The sequence below is a fragment of the Aquarana catesbeiana genome, linkage group LG03 (genome assembly GCF_042186555.1).
Source record: "Aquarana catesbeiana isolate 2022-GZ linkage group LG03, ASM4218655v1, whole genome shotgun sequence".
Lineage (NCBI taxonomy): Eukaryota > Metazoa > Chordata > Amphibia > Anura > Ranidae > Aquarana > Aquarana catesbeiana.
Window position 1 is genome coordinate 617,013,610 of NC_133326.1, and position 23,541 is coordinate 617,037,150.

A 23,541-nucleotide genomic window follows, 5' to 3' on the forward strand; every position below is an offset into this window, starting at 1 on the left:
ATAAAGTGGCAGAATAATCGTTTTATCTCCTGGAGTAAATTCCCTTTTTAATGCGTGTTAATATTCTTCTGGCTTTGGTAGTCGCAGCTTGACACTGCATGCTATTGCTCAGTCTGTCTTCTACTAGGACCCCCAAATCCTTCTCCATCCTGGAAGCCCCTAGGGGCTCTCCCCTAAAGAGTAACTTGTGTTTATATTTTTACCCCCCCAAGTGCATTACCTTATATTTACAATTGTTAAACTTCATTTGCCATGCAGTAGCCCATTCCAATCATTTATTCAGGTCCTCTTGTAAAGTTACTTTATCCTGCTGTGTTGTTGCCCTGCATATTTTTGTGTCATCAGCAGACACTGAGATCGAGCTGTTTATCCTATCCTCTATATCATTTATAATTAAGTTAAACAGAATTGGTCCCAGGACAGAGCCTTGGGGTACCCTACTAACCACTGTAGACCATTCTGAGTTTACATTATTTATCGGAACTCTTTGTACACGCCCCTGTAGCCAGTTTTCTATCCAGGTACATACCCTGTGGTCCATGCCTACAGACCTCAGGCTGTAGATTAAGCGTTTGTGGGGGACTGTAGCAAATGCTTTTGCAAAATCCAGATATACCACATCCACTGGCCTACCTTTGTCCAGATGGCAGCTCACTTCCTCATAGAAAGTTAATAGGTTGGTTTGGCAAGAGCAACTTTCATAAACCTGTGTTGCTTACTGCTAATGATACTCTTTTCGTCAGCAAATTCTTGGATATGGTCTCTTATCATGCCCTCAAATAGTTTACAAACTACCGACGTTAGACTGACAGGCCGATAGTTCCTTGGAATAGATCTCTGCCCTTTTTTGAATATTGGTGCCACGTGGGCTTTTCGCCAATCAGCTGGTACCAATCCTGTCAGTAGGCTGTCCATGAAGATTATGAATAGCTGGCTATAACCTGACTGAGTTCTTTAACCACTTGCCTACAGGGCACTTTCACCCCCTTTCTGCCCAGGCCAATTTAGAGCTTTCATCGCTGTCCCACTTTGAATGACAATTGCACAGTCATGCTGCACTATAACCATGTTTGGTGGTATTTAATCACTGCTGTTTTTTATTTTTTACAAAAAAAAAAACTAATTTTGAAATAAAAAAAAAAGTTTTTCTTCGTTTCTTTTAGGAAATTTTCTAAATAAGTAATTTTTTCTCATTAACTGATGTGCACTGATAGGCGGCACTGATGAGGCACTAATATGCTGCACTGATATGTGGCACTGATGGGTGCCACTGATAGGCGGCACTGATGAGGCACTAATATGCTGCACTGATATGTGGCACTGATGGGTGCCACTGATAGGCGGCACTGATGGATGGCATTAATGGGTGGCAATGATGGGCAGCACTGATAGGTGGCACTGACTGGCATCACTAAAGGATTGAAAAAGAATTGGTGGCACTGGGGAGTGTTATTGTAATGTCTTGATGTCCCCTGGGAGGAGATGCCGCTGGTCGTCTCTCACTGCCCACACACTGTTGGTGTGAGACGATGAGAGCCGATTACCGGCATCTCTGTTTTTACATGTGACCGGCTGTGATTGGACACAGCCGATCACATGGTTAAAGAGCTGCAGCTCTTTAGAGATCGGCGTTGCGCCGTATCCTAGCAACACGGCGGGGCCGCGCGAGAGTGGCCATTCTGGGATGACGTCGGTCCAGAATGAGAGCCGCACCGCCTCTCTGTCATTTGACCATGGGCAGGCGGCAAGCAGTTAAGGACTTTAGGGTGTAAGTCCTGGTGATTTATTTATGTTTAATTTATGATGATTTTGATGCTAATAAGTTGATCAGCTGTGGTGGAATTTTATTGATCGATTCTGATCAAATAAATATCTGTGCGTAGGCTAGAGGTGCCTTGAATAGAAGTTTTGGTATCCAAACCGAAAATTCAGGATGCATATGGCCGAAATCCAAAATGGCATATATATATTTAAAATAATAATAATAATAATATCATTAATTAATGAATATGAATTTGTTGGTGACACACGGAGATCGCCGCTGATGCAGGTACAGGCAGGCTGCATATGATGGACACTGATTGGGCTCCTGGGCACTGGCAAGCTGCACATGATGGACACTGATGGGGCTGCTGGGCACTGGTGGGCTGCATTTGACGGGCACTGGTGAGGCTGCTGGGCACTGGCATACTGCATATGACGGGCACTGGTGGGGCTGCTGGGCACTGGCAGGCTGCATATGATGGGCACTGATGGTGCTGCTGGGCACTGGCAGGCTGCATATGATGGGCGCTGGCAGGGTGCATATGACGGGCAATGGTGAAGCTGCTGGGCACTGGTAGGCTGCATATGACTTGCCCTGGCGAGGTTGATGGGCACTGGTGAGGCTGCTGGGCACTGATAGGCTGCATATGACGGGCACTGGTGAGGCTGTTGGGCACAGACAAGCTGCATGTGACGGGGCACTGGTGAGGCTGCTGGGCACAGGCAGGCTGTATATGACGGGCACTGGTGAGGCTGCATTGTCTCTGACCATCTCCGGTATCATGTCTGCTAGAGGTGCATTGAATGGAAATTTTGCTATTAGCAATGTGTTTAAGACATGATACAAGAGATGGTTAGAGACTGCAGACTGCATTTTTATTGACCTTTCTTGCACTAAAGGTGCCAATAATGACAAACAATAAATTCATATTAATTTAAATTGATGATATTAATTAAAGTTGAATACAATACAATTTATATATAAAAATAATATAAATATTTATTAAGAACTGTCATTTTCTGTATTGGCTTCGATTTTCGGTATCGGTTTTGGCACCAAAATTTCCATTCGGTGCACCCCTAGTTGAAATGCATTGAAAACGCATCAGTAACGCACCCATGTTACATTTTTGTTGCGGTTTTTGAGTCACATGACACGTGACAAAAACACACCCTAAACATTGTAAAATCATGTGTGTTTTCAGCGCCATTATTGACACCTTTTTCTCTATTGGCAAAATGCCGAAAACGCAATTTTCCGCTGAAATTTCAGTGCATCTCTAGTGTAGGCAGATGACTGTATTTCAGAGAGATTCATTGATTTGTAAGATTATATATTCAGTCGATACTGCATGTGTTGCGTTGCTTGATATTTTAATTGATGAATTGCTTGTTTGCTACCGCTCATACCCAGATTGGTCACAAATCAATACACCTATGTCCATCTTTACTGTATAGCTTTCTGCTGATGAGCCATTTTACATTGCAGCATGTGCACAGATCAGACGCTATTGTTGTTGGCAGGATTCAGCAATGAAAGGGTTACTCTGCATGTTCTTGTGTTTATCTGGGATGTACACTTCTCTATCCCACACACATACACTTGTGCAGTGCGGGCAGCCATGTCTTGTGGGGGCTGATTCTCTTCCTGCCATGTAATTAGCACCCTGCTCCTCACACACTGACAGCCCCTTGGCATTGCCACAGAAACTGCACAGACAGACCCTATATTTGGGAATAGTGTGTTCCTCAGCACCAGCGGGCACATAGTATGTGTGTGTGTCTTTGTCTCCTTTATGGATGCAACTTTCTGTGTGTGCAGCTTTGATTTATTGTTCCTTTGTGCTGGATTCTTTCCCTCCCTTATTAAATTAAAATGTTTATTTGCTGCAAGGTAAAACACGGCATTCTGTTTTATAACATGCTGTGTGTCTCCTCTGTATATCAGCGTCTGGTGTATATACAATATTTCATTTCTACAAAAGGCAATTTTTCTCTTTATATGGTGGTATAGGATGCAGTGAACAGTATATACATATCATTTATATAATAGGGCTTTTCTCCTTCTGTATATAGAATGCAGTATCCAGTGTATAGATCCAAGTGATAATAGGACCTTTCTCCTCTGTAAATCAGTGTATAGCATACAATGTGCGGTGTATAGATTCTGTTTAATTAATAGACTTATCTCCTTTGTATATTAGTGTATAGGACATAGTGTGGGGTATATACATCTCATTTATATAATAGACTTTTCTCCTCTGTATATTAGTGTAAGGGATGCAGTGTCTGGTGATCCAGCAAGTAACAGGGTGTCTGCAGTAAAGATGCTCCTTCATTCAAAGGTTCTGCAGATATAAAGTTTGAGACACTTCTGAAGGCTCTCTTTACTCTGGTAGGCCAAGCCCTGCAACCATCTCTTGATGCAATTTCAGTATGTCAGACCACAGCTAGGGCAATGAACACCCAAGAGGATCCTGTATTCCAAGACTCTGCTTTAACTAAAGTGAAGTTCCACCCAAAAATGGAACTTCTGCTTTTCTGTTTCCTCCCCCCTCCAGTGTCACATTTGGCATCTTTTAGGGGGGAGGGGGGATCAGATACCTGTATAATACAGGTATTTGCTCCCACTTCCGGCGATAGATCGCCGTCAATTCCACGGTGATCTATGCCATGTCCGGCACCTCCTCCATCCCCCCCCCCCCCCCCGCTGTCTTTTGAGAGATACACAGGTCCCAGAAGACGGCAGGGACCAATGAGATTGTGTAGCGTGACTCGTGCATGCGCTGTAGGGAACCAGGCTGTGAAGCCACAAGGCTTCACGTCCTGATTCCCTTTACTGAAGATGCCGGCGCGTGGAGCCGAGGGACAGATCAGCTTTGGGTGAGGACATCGCGGGCGCCCTGGACAGGTAAGTGTCCTATTATTAAAAGTCAGCAGCTGCTGTATTTGTAGCTGCTGACTTTTATTTTTATGTTTTCACCGGAACTCTGCTTTAAGCAATTACCTTCTACTTTTGCTGTTGTGTAGATGTCTTACAACAGGGGTAGTCAACCCCCGGCACTGGTGCTGCAAGCAGCACACGAAGCCTCTTTTGCCAGCACTTGACTCCCTCCCCATCAGCAGAGCAGCGCAGGGAAGTGTCAGTGAGACACTAGTCCATTTCCAATTTCCCCACGCTGCACCTGCACTGAGGGGGAGGCACTGTGCCCCCACACATTGTAAAAGATGGGAAACCTTGTTTGGTTCTCTAACTTTGCTGTAGCTGCGATCGTCGGCTTTTGTGATGGGGAAGAAATTGGGTGCAGTTCTGCTGGGGGGCGGTCCCTGTTTCCAAGAGGAGGAGGAGGACTGTCATTGGCCATTGCTAAAGCCAATCACAGTTCTGCTAGCCCCCACCCCTTATCTGGAGGAAGATGACTCGCTTGGTTGCCACTACCAATCTCAGAAAGAAGGAATTTCACTGTGATTGAGAACCACAATCAGGGGACAGTTTGTGGAATTACTGTTGAGTTTCTGGGAACTTTGTTGACATTATTCCTGAACCTTTGTGTCACTTACTACTTAACCCCCGCACTCTGTGTCCCTTTTAACCCAGAGCCAGTATTCAGCGCAATGAAAATCACACCCAACTTTTCCTGTGGCGCAGAGCACCGCACTATTTTTCAGCTGTGGGGGCCCAACTTGTGATCCTGCACACAGGCCCACTGCTTTCAGAAATTGCCCTTGATCTGAGCTCATCATTGCACATCCATTCCAGATGCTTGTATGTAACATCACATACATCACATACAAGCACGTGGGCTGGATGCGAGAGTTGGATCATCAGGATGAGTGTGCCAGGACAGGTAGATGTGTCTCACCTCTGCTTCCTTTTACCACTCTGCATATCACAGACATCATAGATGAGAAGAGGGTACAGCCATGGAGCAGATGAGCTGGAGGGTACAGCGGTGGGGAAATTGAGCTGGAGGGGTTCAGAGGTGGGACAGATGAGCAGGAGGGTACAGTGGGGGGGGGGGGGGGGCGCAGATGTGCAGGGTGGTACAGTGGTGGAAGAGATTAGTAGGGGGTTCAGCAGTGGGACAGAAGAGCAGGGGGGTTCAGTGTTGCGCCAGGTGAGCAGGGGGGTTCAGTGTTGGGGCAGATGAGCAGGGGGGTTCAGTGTTGGGGCAGATGAGCAGGGGGGTTCAGTGTTGCGCCAGGTGAGCAGGGTGGTTCAGTGTTGCGCTAGGTGAGCAGGGGGGTTCAGTGTTGTGCCAAGTGAGCAGGGGGTTCAGTGTTGTGCCAGGTGAGCAGGGGGTTTCAGTGTTGGGCCTGGTGAGCAGGGGGCTTCAGTATTGGGCCTGGTGAGCAGGGGGTTCAGTGTTGGGCCAGGTGAACAGGGGGGTTCAGTGTTGGGCCAGGTGAACAGGGGGGTTCAGTGTTGGGCCAGGTGAACAGGGGGGTTCAGTGTTGGGCCAGGTGAACAGGGGGGTTCAGTGTTGGGCCAGGTGAACAGGGGGGTTCAGTGTTGGGCCAGGTGAACAGGGGGGTTCAGTGTTGGGCCAGGTGAACAGGGGGGTTCAGTGTTGGGCCAGGTGAGCAGCGGGGTTCAGTGTTGGGCCAGGTGAGCAGCGGGGTTCAGTGTTGGGCCAGGTGAGCAGCGGGGTTCAGTGTTGGGCCAGGTGAGCAGCGGGGTTCAGTGTTGAGCAGGGGGGTTCAGTGTTGGGGCAGATGAGATGGAGGTTCAGTGGTGGGACAGAAAAGCAGGGGGATAGAGCAGTGGGGCAGATGTGAAAGGAGGTGTATTGGTGGGACAGATGAGCAGAGGGTTACAGTGGTGGGGCAGGAAATTTGGTGGGTCTAAGACCCTGCATGTCTCCCCTGTGCGTCACTGAATGTACTGTAATGTAATGTAATGCAATGCACATCACACTGCAATACATTCTTTCCTGGCCTTGATGGCTTGTTTGAAATTGTTAATGGGAACCCGGAAGTGAGGATATACATGTCAGCAACAAGGAGAGGAGAGCAGACATGAGTCCACTCTCTTCCCTCCCCTCTTCTCGGCCTGGGACACATAGTGGGTGCTGAGGAAGCATTTGAGCGGCAGCCCAGGCACCAGGATGCAATTTCTTGTTGCCATGACGACCTGGCGCCTGTGATTTGTCTAGCCCTGTATTAGAGACCTAACTGTTTTCCCACTTTCCCTCGATTCTGCTAAATGCTTTATGACTGCTACTTGATTTGGTCTAACTTGGATTTATACAGTAGATCATTGTCAGGTAGTGCTGCCACATGTGACTGGAAGACTTGCGTAGGTGGCTTTTTCTGTTTGGCTATGCTAGTTAGACTTCCTTTTGTTATTTTGACCCATACATGGACCATGGCTGCCAAAGTACAAGAGCAAGTGGCAGGGGCAATGAATGCATTCAGGTGTTGCCACTTCATTTTTGCTAGCTCATTCCTATAGCTAGACTAAAGGACAGGACACAGTTGCCCTGATTGTTTGTTTTTCTTTTCCTCAGTAGACATTCATGATGGAGTTTGCTCTTTGACTTAATGTTTGCGCTCTTCCTTTCGCATTGTCCCTTCATATATTCTGTGCTCATCATTATTTTAGACAGTGATTACTTTTCTTTTCATTGCAGCCGTCCCTTTTCCGCCCACGCGGCGGCTGGCTATGAATGAAGTATTTGTGGAAGGTCGTCCTCAGTTGGAAACGCTGAAGAATCACCTGGTCAAGGAGGGGAGACTGGAGGAAGAGGTGGCTTTGCGTATAATCCGAGAGGGAGCAGCCGTATTGCGACAAGAGAAAACCATGCTTGAGGTGGAGGCCCCCATCACAGGCAAGTTGGTGGCATCTATATTCACCTTTTTGCTTAGACTGGTAGACTTAGTATCATCACAGCACAGGATCAGTCAACACCTCAATGTAATGACGTGATACAATTTTTTTATGCCACTTGAATACATAGATGTTACACACCTCATGACCATTGATACATCCTATGGTCCTTCATTGTCTTATTTGACTAATAACTTTGCAATAATAGAAACGTTTTTCTGGTTGTAAAATCTCTATTGGCATGTATACAACAATAATAGAACTTGTAAGCAATAAAGTGGGGAAAATAATTATTTGATCCCCTGCAGATTTTATAATTTTGCCCACTTACAAAGAAATGAAGGGTCTACAATATTTATCTATTATTTTAAATGATAGAGACAGAATATCAACCAAAAATCCAGAAAAAACACATGATACAAATGTTATAAATTGAGTTGCAGTTCAGTGAGTAAAATAAGTATTAGATCCCCTACCAACCAACAATAATTCTGGCTCCCACAGACTGGCTACAGTATGTGCTCATGTGGTACACAGATTAGTCCTCTCAATTTTAAGAAGGTGCTCCCAACGACAACTCGTTTTGTGTATAAAAGGCCCCTGTCCACAGAATATTTCTTTCATTAAACCTCACCATCATGTTCAAGACCAAAAAGCTGTCCAAAGATGTCAGGGACAAAAATGTAGTTCTGCACAAAGCTGGAATGGGGGCTACAAGACCATAAGCAAGAAGCTTGGTGAGAAGTAGACAGCTGTTGGAACGATTATTCGCAAATGGAAGAAATACAAAATAACCATAATTCGCTCTCGGTCTGGAGCTCCGTGCAAGATTTCGCCTTATGGGGTAAGGATGATCATGAGAAAAGTGAGGGATCAGCCCAGAACTACATGAGGAGCTTGTGAATGATCTCAAGGCAGTTGGGACCACAGTCACCAAACAAACAATTGGTAACACAATACGCCGCCATGAATTGAAATCCTGCAGCACCTGCAAGGTTCTCCTCCTCAAAAAAGCACATGCACATGCCCATCTGAAGTTTGCCAATGCACATCTAAATGATTCAGAGAAGGATTGGGAGAATGTGCTGTGGTCAGATGAGATCAAAATTGGGCTCTTTGGCATGAACTCGATTTACTGTGTTTGGAGGAAGAAAAATGCTAACTATGACCCTAAGAACACCATCTCTACAGTCATGCACGGAGGTGGAAACAATATGCTTTGGGGCTGTTTTTCTGCTGAAGGTACAGACTGACTTTGCTGCAGTGAGGGGTCAATGGATGGGGCCATGTATTGTAAAATCTTGGATGAGAACCTTCTTTCCTCAGCCACAACACTGAAGATGGGTCGTTGATGGGTCTTCCAGCATGACAATGACCCAAAACATACCACCAAGGCAACAAAGGAGTGGCTCAAGAAGAATCACATTAAGCTCATGGAGTGGCCTAGCCAGTCTTTAGACCTTAATCCTATAGAAAATTTATGGAGGGAGCTGAAACTTCGAGTTGCCAAGCAACAGCCATGAAACCTTAAGGATTTAGAGAAGATCTGTAAAGAGTGGACCAAAATCGCTCCTGATGTGTGCAAACCTGGTCACCAATACAAGAAATGTCTTACCTCTGTGCTTCACCGCCAAGTACTAAGTCATGTTTTGCTTGGGGTTGTAGCTTCCGTCATCCATTGGTATGGAGCCGAGCGGGGGCCATCATTCCCTCACTCTGCATCCAGCCTCAGAGGGGAAAGGATGCGATCTTCTCCGCTGCTACCGGCGGGTCCGGTAAGAGCCAGAGAGGACCAGAGCAAGGCGGGGGGGCCTCTCCCTCCCCCGATTAAAAGTGATCTTGCGGCGAATCCACAGCGAAGACCACTTTTATCTGAAAGAGGACCGTCTGCCATTGAGGATACCAGGGTTATGGCAGCTATATGCTGCCATAACAACGATACCCCACTTCAAACAGCCACCGTATAATGACGGCGGGCAGTCCGCAAGTGGTTAAAATACACCCATGATAAAAAAATTATAGACCCTTCATTTCTTTGTAAGTGGGCAAACAAAATTAGCTGGGGATCAAATAATTTCCCCAACAAATGTCATGAGTTATCATGGTGAGGGTGGGCCGCCAGCACCTTAACAACCAGTGACACTTTAAGGCCAGAACGCACTGCATCATTTACTGGTATGGTGATTGTAGAAATTTTGCCTGCACCATGGCAACGCATTACTCTGATCCAGCATTCAGGAGAAGACAGAAGTCTCCCGCCTCCAGAGACGATCTCCCTCTGCAGCATTGCTGGAGCCAAAAGGAAAGGCTCTGATGTAAATATGGGACTGGTTGATTGGGGGGAGGTGTGACTGGAGGGCTCTCTGATGGGGACACATGTATAGGGGGCCTCTGTATAAAAGGTGACTCTGATGTGATGGGGGCTGTCAGGTATGAGACTCTGACGTGAGGGAGACCTTTGATGTGAAAGGGGGCTCTGATATGATGGGGGAACTTCTAATATGAAGGGGGGGCTTTTATTGTGAAGTTAATTTCACCAAGTTGACTGTGTGCACTGTCCCAGACTCGAGTTTCTTATTGATGAAAAATAACATTTACATTTTAGACTAGGCTGCATTGATATTTTGTATACGAAAGAGGGTGGTGCAACTGAAAAAAGCAATAAAAAAATAAACCAAGGCATACATGACTAGCAAGAAGCTTCCGACGCTGAAACAATTTAAAAGCTAATCCTGGTGTGTGTGTGTGTGTGTATATAGCTATTCTAATGTATAGCAAAGTTCTTTTCATTTTGTGTACCTAAAACGTGTTTCACACCTTGTGTGTTCTTGTGTTTTTTCCTCTTGCAGTGTGTGGAGATATCCACGGACAGTTTTTTGACCTTATGAAGTTGTTTGAGGTTGGTGGTTCTCCTCACACCACACGCTACCTCTTCTTGGGAGATTACGTGGACCGAGGATACTTCAGTATAGAGGTCAGTGCATTGTAGATTGTCAAGTGTGCCCCACACCTAATTTATCCATTGTCTAAGGAAGACCTGTTCATGTTAGTCCCAGCAGCCACTTAATAATAATAATATTATTATTATTATACAGGATTTATATAGCGCCAACCATTTGCGCAGCACTTTACAACGTTAGGGCAAACAGTACAACAGTTGTTAGGTTAGGGAAGGATAGGCTTCTCCAAAGAGAAGTTTTTAGGGATCGCCTAAAAGTAGATAGATTTGGAGATAGTCTGACAGATTGGGGTAGGGAATTCCAGAGGATTGGAGAGGTTCGGGAGAAGTCTTGGAGGAGAGTATGGGAGGTGGTGATGAGGGAGCTAGAGCAGGAGGTCTTAGGAGGAACGAAGAGGATGATTAGGTTGGTATTTTGAGACTAGGTTAGTAATGTAGCTGGGGCTGAGTTGTGGATGGCTTTGTAAGTTGTTGTTAGTATTTTGAATTCATGTCTTTACCTTTTTATGTTTCAAATAATGTAATGTAAGAATACGATTGATTTCCTTAACCTTGTCACACAAGGGCAGAAAATTGTCGGAAAATGGTGGGTTTGGCAGGAACTGGCTGACTTTTAGCCCATGTCTATTGCTCCTCGTCCGACAGAAGCTGGTCTCACAACTGGCTTCTGTTGAACGGGCGTGCTGGAAAACCAGCTCTGATCAATGTTCTAGCTGGGGGGACACAATGGCTCAGCGGGGAGATCACAGCACTAACATCGGATATGTTCGATGATCTGTAAGGTTTATTTATTTATTTTCATTCAGCCCACTGGGTTGAACGAAAAAAAAACTTCCGTGTGTAGAATTTAAGCATTAGACCCTTTTGGTATATCTTATGTACAGGACATCTACTACATAGCAGCTTACTTCTGAACAATTGCTATTAATTCTGTCTTCTTCCAGTGTGTTCTTTACCTCTGGAGCCTGAAAATTATCCACTCCAAAACCCTGTTTCTACTGCGAGGGAACCATGAGTGCCGACACTTAACAGAGTATTTCACCTTCAAGCAAGAATGTAAGTATAGACTATACTATGTTTCTTTGTGTCTTGTTGTGTCCCCTCTGCACTCTGTCACTAAAGATATTATTTGGAGGAAATATCTTAAAGCATCTCTAAATCTAATATTGGAGTTACATTATATGGATGAAGTACAAGTAACACCTTGAATGACCGATGTAAATTCTGTTCAGAAATTCTGGAAATTTTATTTTTTTCAGCATAGTGTAATGAATGTTTACCTTAAAGTCCTTTTTAACATGAAGTTCACCCTATTAAAGACTTGCCCTTATATACTTTTGTTATGTTACTGAACATAGAAGTTTGTTGATTACCAACTAGAGCAGGCTGTACATTTCACTTTGCCTAGCCTCTTTTAATCTTCCTGCTTAAAGGATAACTCCAGGAATTTTATGTGGGAAGGACTGCTCGAGGTAGCTATAAAAGTGTAAGTACGCTTACAATTACAGGAGCTTAGTGGTATTGTTGGCTCACCGATTCTGGTCATTGTGGATCCTGCCTCTAGTGCCTGTTTATTTTTTTATGGCATTGGCTACCGCAATGGTGGTCTCATGGATTTCTGGTGACTGATCCTTTTGAAAATAAGCCCTTTCCTACAATAATTACCATAGCTCTCCTTTACCCACCTTACCTGGAGCTCTCCTTTAACAGTCAGTGCCCCCCCCCCCCCTTCCCTTTCCACCAACAGAGACCCTGTCTCTTTTCGCTCTCAAAATCTGGCATTCAGCCTGACCTATTCATACTCATCTTTTGCCAGACTCATCTGCCACAATTCTGGGAATTGGAAGCATGTGACCCCCAGTGTTTGGGCATGAATGGCCAATCGCCAGGACTAAGGGCAGGTTCACATATGTGTAACCGCGGTTCACAGCATGGGGTCCAGTGCGTCCTTGTTCACCGGTTCAGGTGCAAATTGGGTCCGAATTTTTGCCCGAATCCACACTTAAACAGGACTGAAAGACGCACAGAACCCTTTTGGAATTCAGACTGCGGCCGCCCCGGACTTGTGTGAACCGGCTTCATTGCAAGCTGGGCACATTCGCCTGTCATGCGAATTGGATGCGGGGAGATTTGCATATATGTGATCCCAGCCTAAAAGCTGTCACGAGAGAAGGATGACATCAATACAGTAATGTGTAAGCTTATACAGCAGTGGTCATCAACCCTGTCCTCAGGGCCCACTAACAGGCCAATTTTTATGTATTACCTTGGGGAGATGCAGACTAGAATACTGCAATCACTAAGCAGCAAATTATATCACCTGTAATGTATTTCAGTTATCTTGCAAACCTGGCCTGTTGGTGGGCCCTGAGGGCAGGGTTGATGACCACTGTTTATACAGAGTTTTACTCGCACCTCTGAAGGAACAGAGCAGCGGAAGAACGTGGGTCTGGTAAGTAAGTGGATCAGGTGGTAAGCTTTTATGAGACCCTGTCACTTTGCCCTTAATGAAAGTTTTTTCTTTTTTTTTTTTAACAGAGAAGTAAAGTTTTTTCTTTTAAAGCTCTTCCCATAGGTGTCTCAGTTGTGCACCTTTTAGGTTTTGTAACCTATCTGGATTACCGTAGTATTTTTTTTTTTAACCAATATGACCTTAAAGGCTAAATTCACCTTTTAAAAAAAAAAATAATAATAAATGCACATCTTTTTTGCATTTGCAAAATGTATTATTATTTTTTAATTATTATTAATTTTATTTTTTTTCTCGTAGGAGCCTGTAAAGCATTTCACCCGCAATCAGCATATCATGGATACAATCTCAGGCTCCTGCGGACTGTCTGTCTGTAACTCGTACAGGCAGGCAGTTACTGAATGACAGGAAGAATCAATGAACTACTAGAGCGCTCATCAGCGCCTTGGTAGTTCATTGAAAACCACAAGCCATCAGCCACAAAGGATGTCACTACTGACTCAGAGACCTGTGAATGAATGACGCAGCCATGTGGATGGAGCCCCGCACAGCCCCTTTCTTTTCAAATTGTGACAGCTGGTGCGGGGAGAAGATCCCCCGGCCTGTTGTCACAATTAGAAGGGGGATTGGGGAGAGGCTGCAGGAACATGTTACATGTTCCACCCTAAAAACTGGTGGAACGTGTAACATGTTCCCAAAGGTGAACTTATCCTTTTGATTTGGAAAGTAGTGGGTAGTAAATGCATACTTTTTTTTTTTTTTACCTAATTTACACAGCTGATGTTTACTTTAAAATAAGTTTGTCTCTTAATGTAAGAGAGCTTTTTCACTCTTACAACAACAGATCTGGATGCACACTGCAAGACTGTTACTGTAACATAAAGATAAGACCAAAATAGGTTTCTGTGAACAGAAATTAACACGATGGTAACATTTTCACAGGTTTCTGAAATTTCCAAATGGCATTGTACCTGTTTGTGATCCAACATATTTGTTTGACCATATGTTGTTTTTTTTTTTTCTTCATTTTGGGTGGTGCTTACAGGAAATGCTGATAACCTCAGAGATAACGTGACTTCCCTTTTTAAAGCAGAACTACAAAATACACAGATGGAATACATACAGTATATGGGGGCTGTTTTACCTGCCAAAGGATTTGTATTTCTGTCCTTCCAGTCTAGCTGATTTTTACCTGATTTTTCTGTACTGCATTTAAAGTGGTAATAAACCCCAAACCTAAAATGTAACATATGGTAACATATAACATATGGTAGCTTACTAATCATTAGATGTGGTGGCTGCATTGGTTTTCTTTTTTAGGCTTTTTTCCTCTGTTTTCACCTGGTGATCTGGCCGGTAACATATATTAGAGTGCCTACACTCTGGATGAATGAGCGCAGGGGCACCTTTTGGACAGCAGCATTGTCAGGGTGGGGGGAGAGTGTTAGATGTACTAGCAGATCTTAACACACTAACAAACTGAAGCTGAACTCCAGCTAGTGAGTTATAAACATTTAAAGCAAACAGTTTTTTTCCCCCTTTTGAGATAAAAGTTTTACATAAATGAACAAAACTGATCCTTGTAAGCACCTATGCCAGTGCTGATTTGTTTGTCTCATCCCTGTAACTGATACATCTGCAAGAAAGCAGTTTTTTAGAAAAAAAAAACAGACTTAGTGGCTGGATCACCAGTCTAAAAAATAAAACAAATGCAGCCATCACATCTAAGAATTGGTAAGTTGCAATATAACTGTTTTGCGTTTAGATTTAATACCACTTTAACCACTTGCTGACCAGGCTTTTTCTGGCACTTTTTGTTTACAAAATTAAATCCGTATTTTTTGCTAGAAAATTACGTTTAATCCCCAAACATTATACTTTTTTTTTTTTTTTTTTTAGCAGAGACCCTAGGGAAAAAATAAAAGGCGATCGTTGCAATTTTTTATGTCACTTGGTATTTACGCCGCGGTTTTGCAAACACAAATTTTTGTGGAAAAATAAATTTTTTAATGAATAAAAAAACAAAAAAAAAACAATAGTTACATGTCATGCTTTAAAATTGCGACTCTTGTGAAATGGCAACCAAATCACGGTACTTAAAAATCTCCATAGGCGAAACTTTAACCACTTCAGCCCCGGAGGATTTGGCAGCTCAATGTCCGGAGGACTTTTTACAATTTGGCACTGCGCTGCTTTTACTGGTAATTATGCGGTCGTGCAATGTTGTACCCAAACGAAATTTGCGTCCTTTTTTTTCCCACAAATACAGCTTTCTTTTGATGGTATTTGATTGCTTCTGCGATTTGTTATTTTTTGCGATATAAACAGAAAAAGACCGAAAATTTTGAAAAAAAATGATATTTTCTACTTTTTGCTATAAAAAAAAAAATGTAATGAACTCAATTTTAGTCATACATTTAGGCCAAAATGTATTCAGCCACATGTCTTTGGTAAAAAAAAAATGTCAATAAGCGTATATTTATTGGTTTGCACAAAAGTTATAGCGTCTACAAACTAGGGTACATTTTCTGGAATTTATGAAGCTTTTAGTTTATGACGGCCTCATTTCTTGAGTTGCTAAAATGGCAGGGCAGTACAAACCCCCCAAATGACCCATTTTGGAAAGTAGACACCCCAAAAAAATTGCTGAGAGGCATGTTGAGCCCATTGAATATTTTTCTTTTGTCACAAGTGATTGAAATATGACAAAAAAATAAATAAAAAATTACACAAAGTTGTCAGTAAATATATTGCTCACACATGGCATGGGCATATGTGAAATTACACCCCAAAATACATTCTGCTGCTTCTCCTGAGTACGGGGATACCACATGTGTGAGACTTTTTGGCAGTCTAACCGCATACAGGACCCCGAAAACCAATCACTGCCTTCAGGCTTTCTAAGGGCATAAAACAGTGATTTCACTTCCTCACTACCTATCACAGTTTCGGAGGCCATGAAATGCCCAGATGGCACAAAACCCCCCCAAATGACCCCATTTTGGAAAGTAGACACCCCAAGCTATTTGCTGAGAGGCATGTTGAGTCCATGGAATATTTTATATTTTGCCACAAGTTTTGGGAAAATTACAATTTTTTTACACAACGTTGTCACTAAATGATATATTGCTCACACGTGACATGGTTATATGTGGAAATACACCCCAAAATACATTCTGCTGCTTCTCCTGAGTATGGGGATACCACATGTGTGGAACCGTGTACGGGGCCCCAAAAACCAATCACCGCCTTCAGGCTTTCTAAGAGCGTACATTTTTTAATTCACTCCTCACTGCCTATCACAGTTTTGGAGGCCATGAAATGCCCAGTTAGCACAAACCCCCCCCAATGACCCCATTTTGGAAAGTAGACACCCCAAGCTATTTACTGAGAGGCACGTTGAGTATTTTGCAGATCTCACTTTTTGTCACAAAGTTTTTTGAAATTAGAAAAATAAAAATAATACAAAAAACAAAAATAAATGAGATCTGCAAAATGCTCACCATGCCTCTTAGCAAATACCTTGGGGTGTCTACTTTCCAAAATGGGGTCATTTTGGGAGGTTTTGTGCTATCTGGACATTTCAGGGCCTCCGTAACTGTGATAGGTAGTGAGGAGTAAAATCACAATTTTATGCCTTTAGAAAGCCTGAAGGCGGTGCTTGGTTTTCGGGGTCCTGTACACGGCTAGGCTCCAAAAAAGTCTCACACATGAGTTTTCCAAGTTTCAGACGGCAAACGCCGGTACCGCATTTAGCTGCGTTTGCGTTTATAAGCGTTTTTAAAGGAACCCTATTTACACAGAAATATGATGGTAAACTGCAGCAGAGAATGACATATTGCGACCCGACTTTGGGGCCCCATATCTTGGGACCACTCGGTGCTAGGAACCCCAAATTTGGTGTGAAAACACAGTGGAACTAGCACTACAACATATCATAGCACCAAGTGGCCTCGAGATACTGGGCCCCAAAATCGGGTCACAAAATGTTAAGCACTTTTCTGCAGCAGAGAACGACATTTTGTGACCCGACTTTGGGGCCCCATATCTTGGGGTCACTTAGTGCTAGGAACCCCAGCTTTGGATATGTTATAGTGTTAGTTCCACTGTGTTAGCACACCAAATGGCACCAAGTGGCCCTAAGATACGGGGCCCCAAAGTTGGGTCGTAAAATGTCATTCTCTGCTCTGCAGACGCTTCTAGACGTAAAAGCTGTAAAATGCCGCTAAACGCAGCATGTAAATGCGGCAAAGCGGGCATTTCTAAACGCCAGTTTCAGCTTTTAAAAAAGTGTTCAGCAGAGTTTGCACCGGCATCTCGTGTGCATGAAGCCTAAGTGACAACTTTGTGCAAAAAAAAAAAATTTAATTTTCCCGCAACTTCTGGCAAAATATAAAATATTCCATGAACTCAACATGCCTCTCAGCAGATAGCTTGGGGTGTCTACTTTCCAAAATGGGGTAATTTGGGGAGGTTTTGTGCCATCTGGGCATTTTATGGCCTTCAAAACTGTGATAGGTAGTGAGGAGTAAAATCAAAAATGTACACCCTTCGAAATCCTGAAGGTGATGATTGGTTTTTGGGGTCCTGTGCGTGGCTAGGCTCCCAAAGTATTCCCGTACTCGGGAGAAGCAGCAGAATGCATTTTGGGGTGTAATTCCACATACAACCATGCCATGTTTGAACAATATATCATTTAATGACAACTTTTTGCAAAAAAAAAAAAAAAAAAAAAAGTGTAATTTTTCCCGACACTTGTGACAAAATATAAGGTATTCCATGGACTCAACATGCCTATCAGCAAATAGCTTGGGGTGTCTACTTTCCAAAAAGGGGTCATTTGGGGGGGGTTTGAACTGTCCTGGCATTTTATGCACAACATTTAGAAGCCACAAAGCCCTTTCTGACACTTTTTGTTTACATGAAAAAATATTTTTTTACAAGAAAATTACTTTGAACCCCCAAACATATATTTTTTTAAAGCAAAGGCCCTACAGATAAAAATGGTGGGTGTTGCAATTTTTTTTTCACACAGTATTTGCGTAGCGATTTTTTTTCAAATGCAATTTTTTTTTTTAAAAAACACACTTTTTTTAATTTTAATGCACTCAAACACACTATATTGCCCAAATGTTTGATGAAACAAAAAGGATGGTCTTAGGCCGAGTACATGGATACCAAACATGACATGGTTTAAAATTGCGCACAAACGTGCAGCGGCGACAAACTACATACATTTTTAAAGCCTTTACAGGTTACCATTTTAGATCTACAGAGGAGGTCTACTGCTAAAATTGCTGCCCTCGATCTGACCTTCGTGGTGATATCTCACATGCATGGTGCAATTGCTCTTTACATATGACACCAGACTGACGCTTCTGTTCGCCTTTGTGCGTGAGCACGGGCGAACAGGGGTGCTTTTTTTTTTTTATTATTATTATTTTGCTTTTTTATTATATTTTTAAAACCGTTCCTTTCTTCTTTTTTTTTTTTTTTGTTATCATTTTTATTGTTATCTCAGGGAATGTAAATATCCCCTATGATGGCAATAGGTAGTGACAGGTACTTTTTTTTTTTTTTTTTAAATTGGGGTCCCTTTTTTTAAATTGGAGACCCTAGATCTCTCCTGCTCTCAAAGCATCTGACCACACCAAGATTGATGTGATAAATTGCTTGGCCTGGGGATTAATCCGTTCCTGATCAAAACCGATCGTCGCGCGCCCCCTCAGCCAGCCGCGCGCATTGGGTACACTAACGTAATTTCTCGCAGCCGGACCAACCTGCCGCAGTAAAACTGCGGCGTCTGGTCCGGTACTGGTTAAACACAATTTAAAGGTTATCGGTTTAGAGTAGGGTTGCATCAATACCATTTTTTTTTTTTTTTACAAGTACCGATACTTTTTTTTTAGTACTCGCCGATACCAATTACCAATACCTACCACAACTATTTTGTTTTAACTTCAGCTGTCAACAATTGTACAAAGCATTGAAAAGTTATTTACAAATGAAATTCATTTTTTTTTTAATTTAGCGCTTTTTCAATGTGAAATGTGTAAATATATGTTAATATATATGTGTAAAAATATTTACTAACAAAGCAAACAAAAAAAAAAAAGTTTTAATTGTTTATCGTTTATAAAATAGACGTGAAGAAAAGAAAAAAAGCAGGAAAATAATAATTAAATGGAGGAGAATAGTGAATTAAGGTTTATTAAGGGGTTAAACAGAGGAACATTTGTTCATTCCTTTGAACTGAAGATGAAAAAACAGAAATATACAAAAAGAAACAATGTTTCTTTTTATTCTAGTGTTTCAGGGCTGAGCCTTTGACAACTCCAATTACCGGACTTCTTTAACATTGGGGAGACCCACTGACAGCTCAAAGAGCCAAGTCTGAAAGTACTTGTGCAAATACTCGGTATCGACACCGATACTAGTATCGGTGCAACCCTAGTTTAGAGCACTAGAATTATTGCTCTTGCTCTAACATTTGCAGTGATACCTCACATGTGTGGTTCGAACCCCGAACATATGTGGTGTAAACATATGCGTGTGCAACTTGCGTATGCGTTCACTACTTTATTTCACTTTAAATTTAAACCTTTTTTAAAAATTTTTATCACTTTTATTCCTATTGTGAGGAATGTAAACATCCCTTGTAATAGAAATAAGGAGGACACATCCACTTTAGGAAGAGATCAGGTGTCAAAAAGACCCCCCCAATCTCATTTTACCTTTTTAACCACTTGCTTACAGGGCACTTAAACCCCCCTCCTATCCAGACCAATTTTCAGCTTTCAGCGCTGACGCACTTTGAATGACAATTGCGCGGTCATACAACACTGTACCCAAATTAAATTTTTATCATTTTTTCACCACAAATAGAGCTTTCTTTTGGTGGGATTTGATCACCTCTGCGGTTTTTACTTTTTGTTAAAAAAAAAAGTAAAAAACTGAATTTTTTTTTTTTTTTTGAATTTTTTATTTTTTTATATTTTGTTATAAAAAATTTAAAACGGGTCATTTTTCTCCTTCATTGATGTACGCTGATGAGGCGGCAGTGATGGGCACTGATGGGTGGCAGTGATGGGCAGCACTGCCAGGTGGCACTGATTGGCACTACAGGTGGGCATTGATAGGTGGCACGTGTTGGCATTGATAGGTGGCACTTGTGGGCACTGTTAGGTGGCACTGTGGGCACTGTTAGGTGGCACTGATGAGGCAGATGTGCCTCTTCCACTTGGGGACCGATGTCCCTGACATCCGAGCCGGTGATCGGCTTTTTTTTCTACTCGCGCTGTCAGCACGAGTAAAAAAAAAAAAAACGATTACAGTTCTTTTGTTTACATCATGTGATCAGCTGTCATTGGCTGACAGCTGATCACATGGTAAGGGGCAGGGACCAGCCCCTTACTCGGATCGGTGATCAGCCGAGTCTCAGTGACTCTGTGATCACAGCGCGCCCGGCACGCGCCCTGCAGGGCGCGCGCAGGGAGCGTGCACACGGGAGGCCGTCATGTGACGGCCTCCCGGGAATTCAGGTCCACGCTGTGGCCGTCATTCGGCAAAAGGGCGGATGCGTAGTAGTTAAAAGGAAAAGATTAAAAAAAATTAAACATGTTTTGGTCCTTCACTTTCCTTTTTTTTCTTTTTTTTTTTTTTTTTTCTTTCACCCTGGTCCAGAAGTGATGTCATGACGTCACTCTGGTCCTCCAAGGCCATAGAGTCGTATAAAAAGTGTTAACTCTTTGATCGACCTATGAGACCAGACAGCTGCACCGTCGCATCGTTTCTCGCATCGTTTCTCGGGTGAACCGGCTGTAACGGTAACCGAGAAGCACCAGGGGGGGGGCGTCCTCTTCCGCCTCTTCAGAAATCCGGCCCAGCGACTTATGAAACATTCGGACCGGTTCTGTGAGAAAGCCGGCCGTCTGCTGAAAGAAACGGTACTGGGGGTTTTGGCTGATATCTTCAGCCATAACCCCGGTAAACCACTTGCAAACTGCAATGTATAGATATAGATATATATAGATATATATAGATAGATATAATGGATTGTGGTCAGCAAGTGGTTAAGTAACACTTATAGGTCTTGTCTGTCCCCCCAGGCTGTGATTGGACAGTGAAAGGAGAAGCAGCAGAAGGATGAGCTCATCCCTCTGTCACTATGCGGTTTCCTTCTATCAGCATGCTCTGTGTCAGTACATGAATAGACTGGCTTTTTGTGCTGCTTCTCCTGCAGCCAGTCTTGGCTCTGATGTACAGGGCACTGCAAGATTTAAATTCAAGTACACACACACTTTTTTTCTTTTTCCCCTAATTTTCAGGGATTTTCTGTCGCTTCCTGTTTGGCTATGGGACAGGAAGTGAAGGGAAATCTCCGCAATGGGATACAGATGACGAAAAATAAATCTGACAGGGGTTACAACCCTTCCTTGCTCCATCCAAAATGGAAAAGAAAAGTTTTGCCTTTAGTTCTACTTTAAGCCTGTCTACCTCATGCTATTTTGTTGCAGCTGTGCTATATTTTCTGCTTTACCTGTTGTCCTTTTTACATCCTATTCTGTGTTGTGGCTATTTGTATTCCATGAGCTTGTCCCCTGTTTATGTACTGCAGCTCTCTTCTCTGTCTCCTGTGTCTGTCCATTTTTCACCAGTGGAGCATAATAAAAACCAAACGAGAAATGCATTTTAGCTCACATGACATTTCAAGTGTCACAGCAACAGAATACAACTTAAGAAAAATTAAAAGGATTGTTTATTACAATAAAAGCTCATAAACAATGCTATACAATATTTCATATACCTGTAAAAGGATGCAGACTATACTAAGTATAAATTACTCATATCACCACCTATTAATATCTGCTGGTCGGCATGGTAGACTTAAAGCTGTATAGGTTTTACATTTAATTAGCTCATTAATTGCTAAGGATCACAGTGTAACAAGAGCAGCATTCATTCGACGCGTTTTGAAGAACCCAGTTTGCTTCCGCAGAAAAATATAGGAGGCAAATCTATAATAAAACAGAGTATTATATCAGGTATGTGGCTGTATAACATTCTATCCAGTCCATACTTGATAATTTAGCCCAATATTATAGCAAACTCACATCAAATTATGTAGACATCTCTGTATTTAGTCAAGAACTGTGTAGTGCAGCGTCTCTCAAACTTTTTTGTCTTGCGGCGCACCAAAAAGATGTAAAAAATGTTTGCGGCACACCTGAAAATCTTTGCAATGCAGCCTGATCACTGGGGCAGGGCAAATGGAGTGCATGAGGAGTGGGGATGGGATGTGGAGGTGTTGGGGGTCTTTCACCTGGCAGCTCAGCTCTGCAGGTCCTTGCACGCCATGGCCTCCTAGGGGGGTGATGCTCCTGATCCTGTTGTAAATTTGCTGCCAGCACCCATCCCCACATCCCAAGACAGTCACGCATCCCGACTCCCTTGCGTGCACTGCCTCCAAGACTCCGGTCTCCGGGAATTGTAGTTTCCTATGCGCTTGAGCACAGACTAAAACTCACAGAAACCAACAGCAGCCAGCCGCCGCGGCAGTGCCCCCAGCTTGACTGTTACAGTGACGGCTCCCCGCGGCATACGTGCAACTGTGCCCCGGCACACAATTTAAAAAACACTGGTGTAGTGAGATCACAGGGGACTAAAGGGCTGAGATCCCAGCATATATACTGCTACCAGCCAAGCGATCGAAAATGGCTGTTTGTGCTCCAGTTATCTACATCCTGCCTTGGTATACATCTCCTTCTCTCCATCATGTACTCCAGTCCTGTGCTGAATTTTATAATTTGTTGTGTTCCCTAATGCTGCTTCTCTTTAACTGATGCTGCATATGGTCCTATGCGCTTTTGTGTGTCTTGTGGTTTGTAGGATTGAAAACCTGCTTTTGACATAAAAAAAACAAAAAAACACACAATGGTTGGCGGCTTCCTCCTTCCTACTCTGTGCTGGCCCACCAAGGACTTCTGTGCCAGATCTGGTGCATGCCGTGTATTGGATCTGGCACGATTTGTTAACAATGCCTTTTTCCCCAAAATCCCACAGGAGTTTGCAGTTTTCAAACAAGATCTCCCTGGAAGGCACTTGTGATGTAGCCGGGGGCAGCTTTGAAGCTCTGGTTATATCACCAGTGCCTCTGAATACCAGGAAGTGGAATAAAATGTGAGTACACAAAACCTTTAGCACATGACTTGAGAATGTTTTTAGTTCAGCAGACGGATCTGCTTGCAGCTGGGCTTTTTAGATAGGGGGGGGGGTCATTTTAAAACATTAATAAGACCATATACATCCAGCTGCATTTTAGTTTTATTTTTGTTTGACCAGCCATTATTCGGCTGATTGATAAAATGACTGGATTCCTCCATCCACACAAGCAAAGTGGTAGAGGAATCTTCCCCAATGAGACATTGTATTCTGACAGTGGGACTTCCAACATTCCCTATCGACTTGGCCGGTACCTGCTAAATTTGGCTGGTCCCTGCTTAACCGTCTGAATTCAAT

At 43.2% G+C, this 23,541-nt stretch overlaps 1 protein-coding gene across 3 annotated transcripts in view; it reads left to right on the plus strand.

Moving 5' to 3' along the window:
- PPP3CC (protein phosphatase 3 catalytic subunit gamma) overlaps positions 1–23,541 on the plus strand; it is a 140,245-nt gene that overhangs the window by 48,224 nt on the left and 68,480 nt on the right. For all 3 annotated transcript variants that reach the window (XM_073622277.1, XM_073622278.1, XM_073622279.1), the window contains exons 2-4: positions 7,398–7,595; positions 10,444–10,568; positions 11,498–11,609. In XM_073622277.1, the coding sequence (XP_073478378.1) occupies positions 7,398–7,595; positions 10,444–10,568; positions 11,498–11,609 (435 nt within the window). The remainder of the gene's footprint in view (positions 1–7,397; positions 7,596–10,443; positions 10,569–11,497; positions 11,610–23,541) is intronic.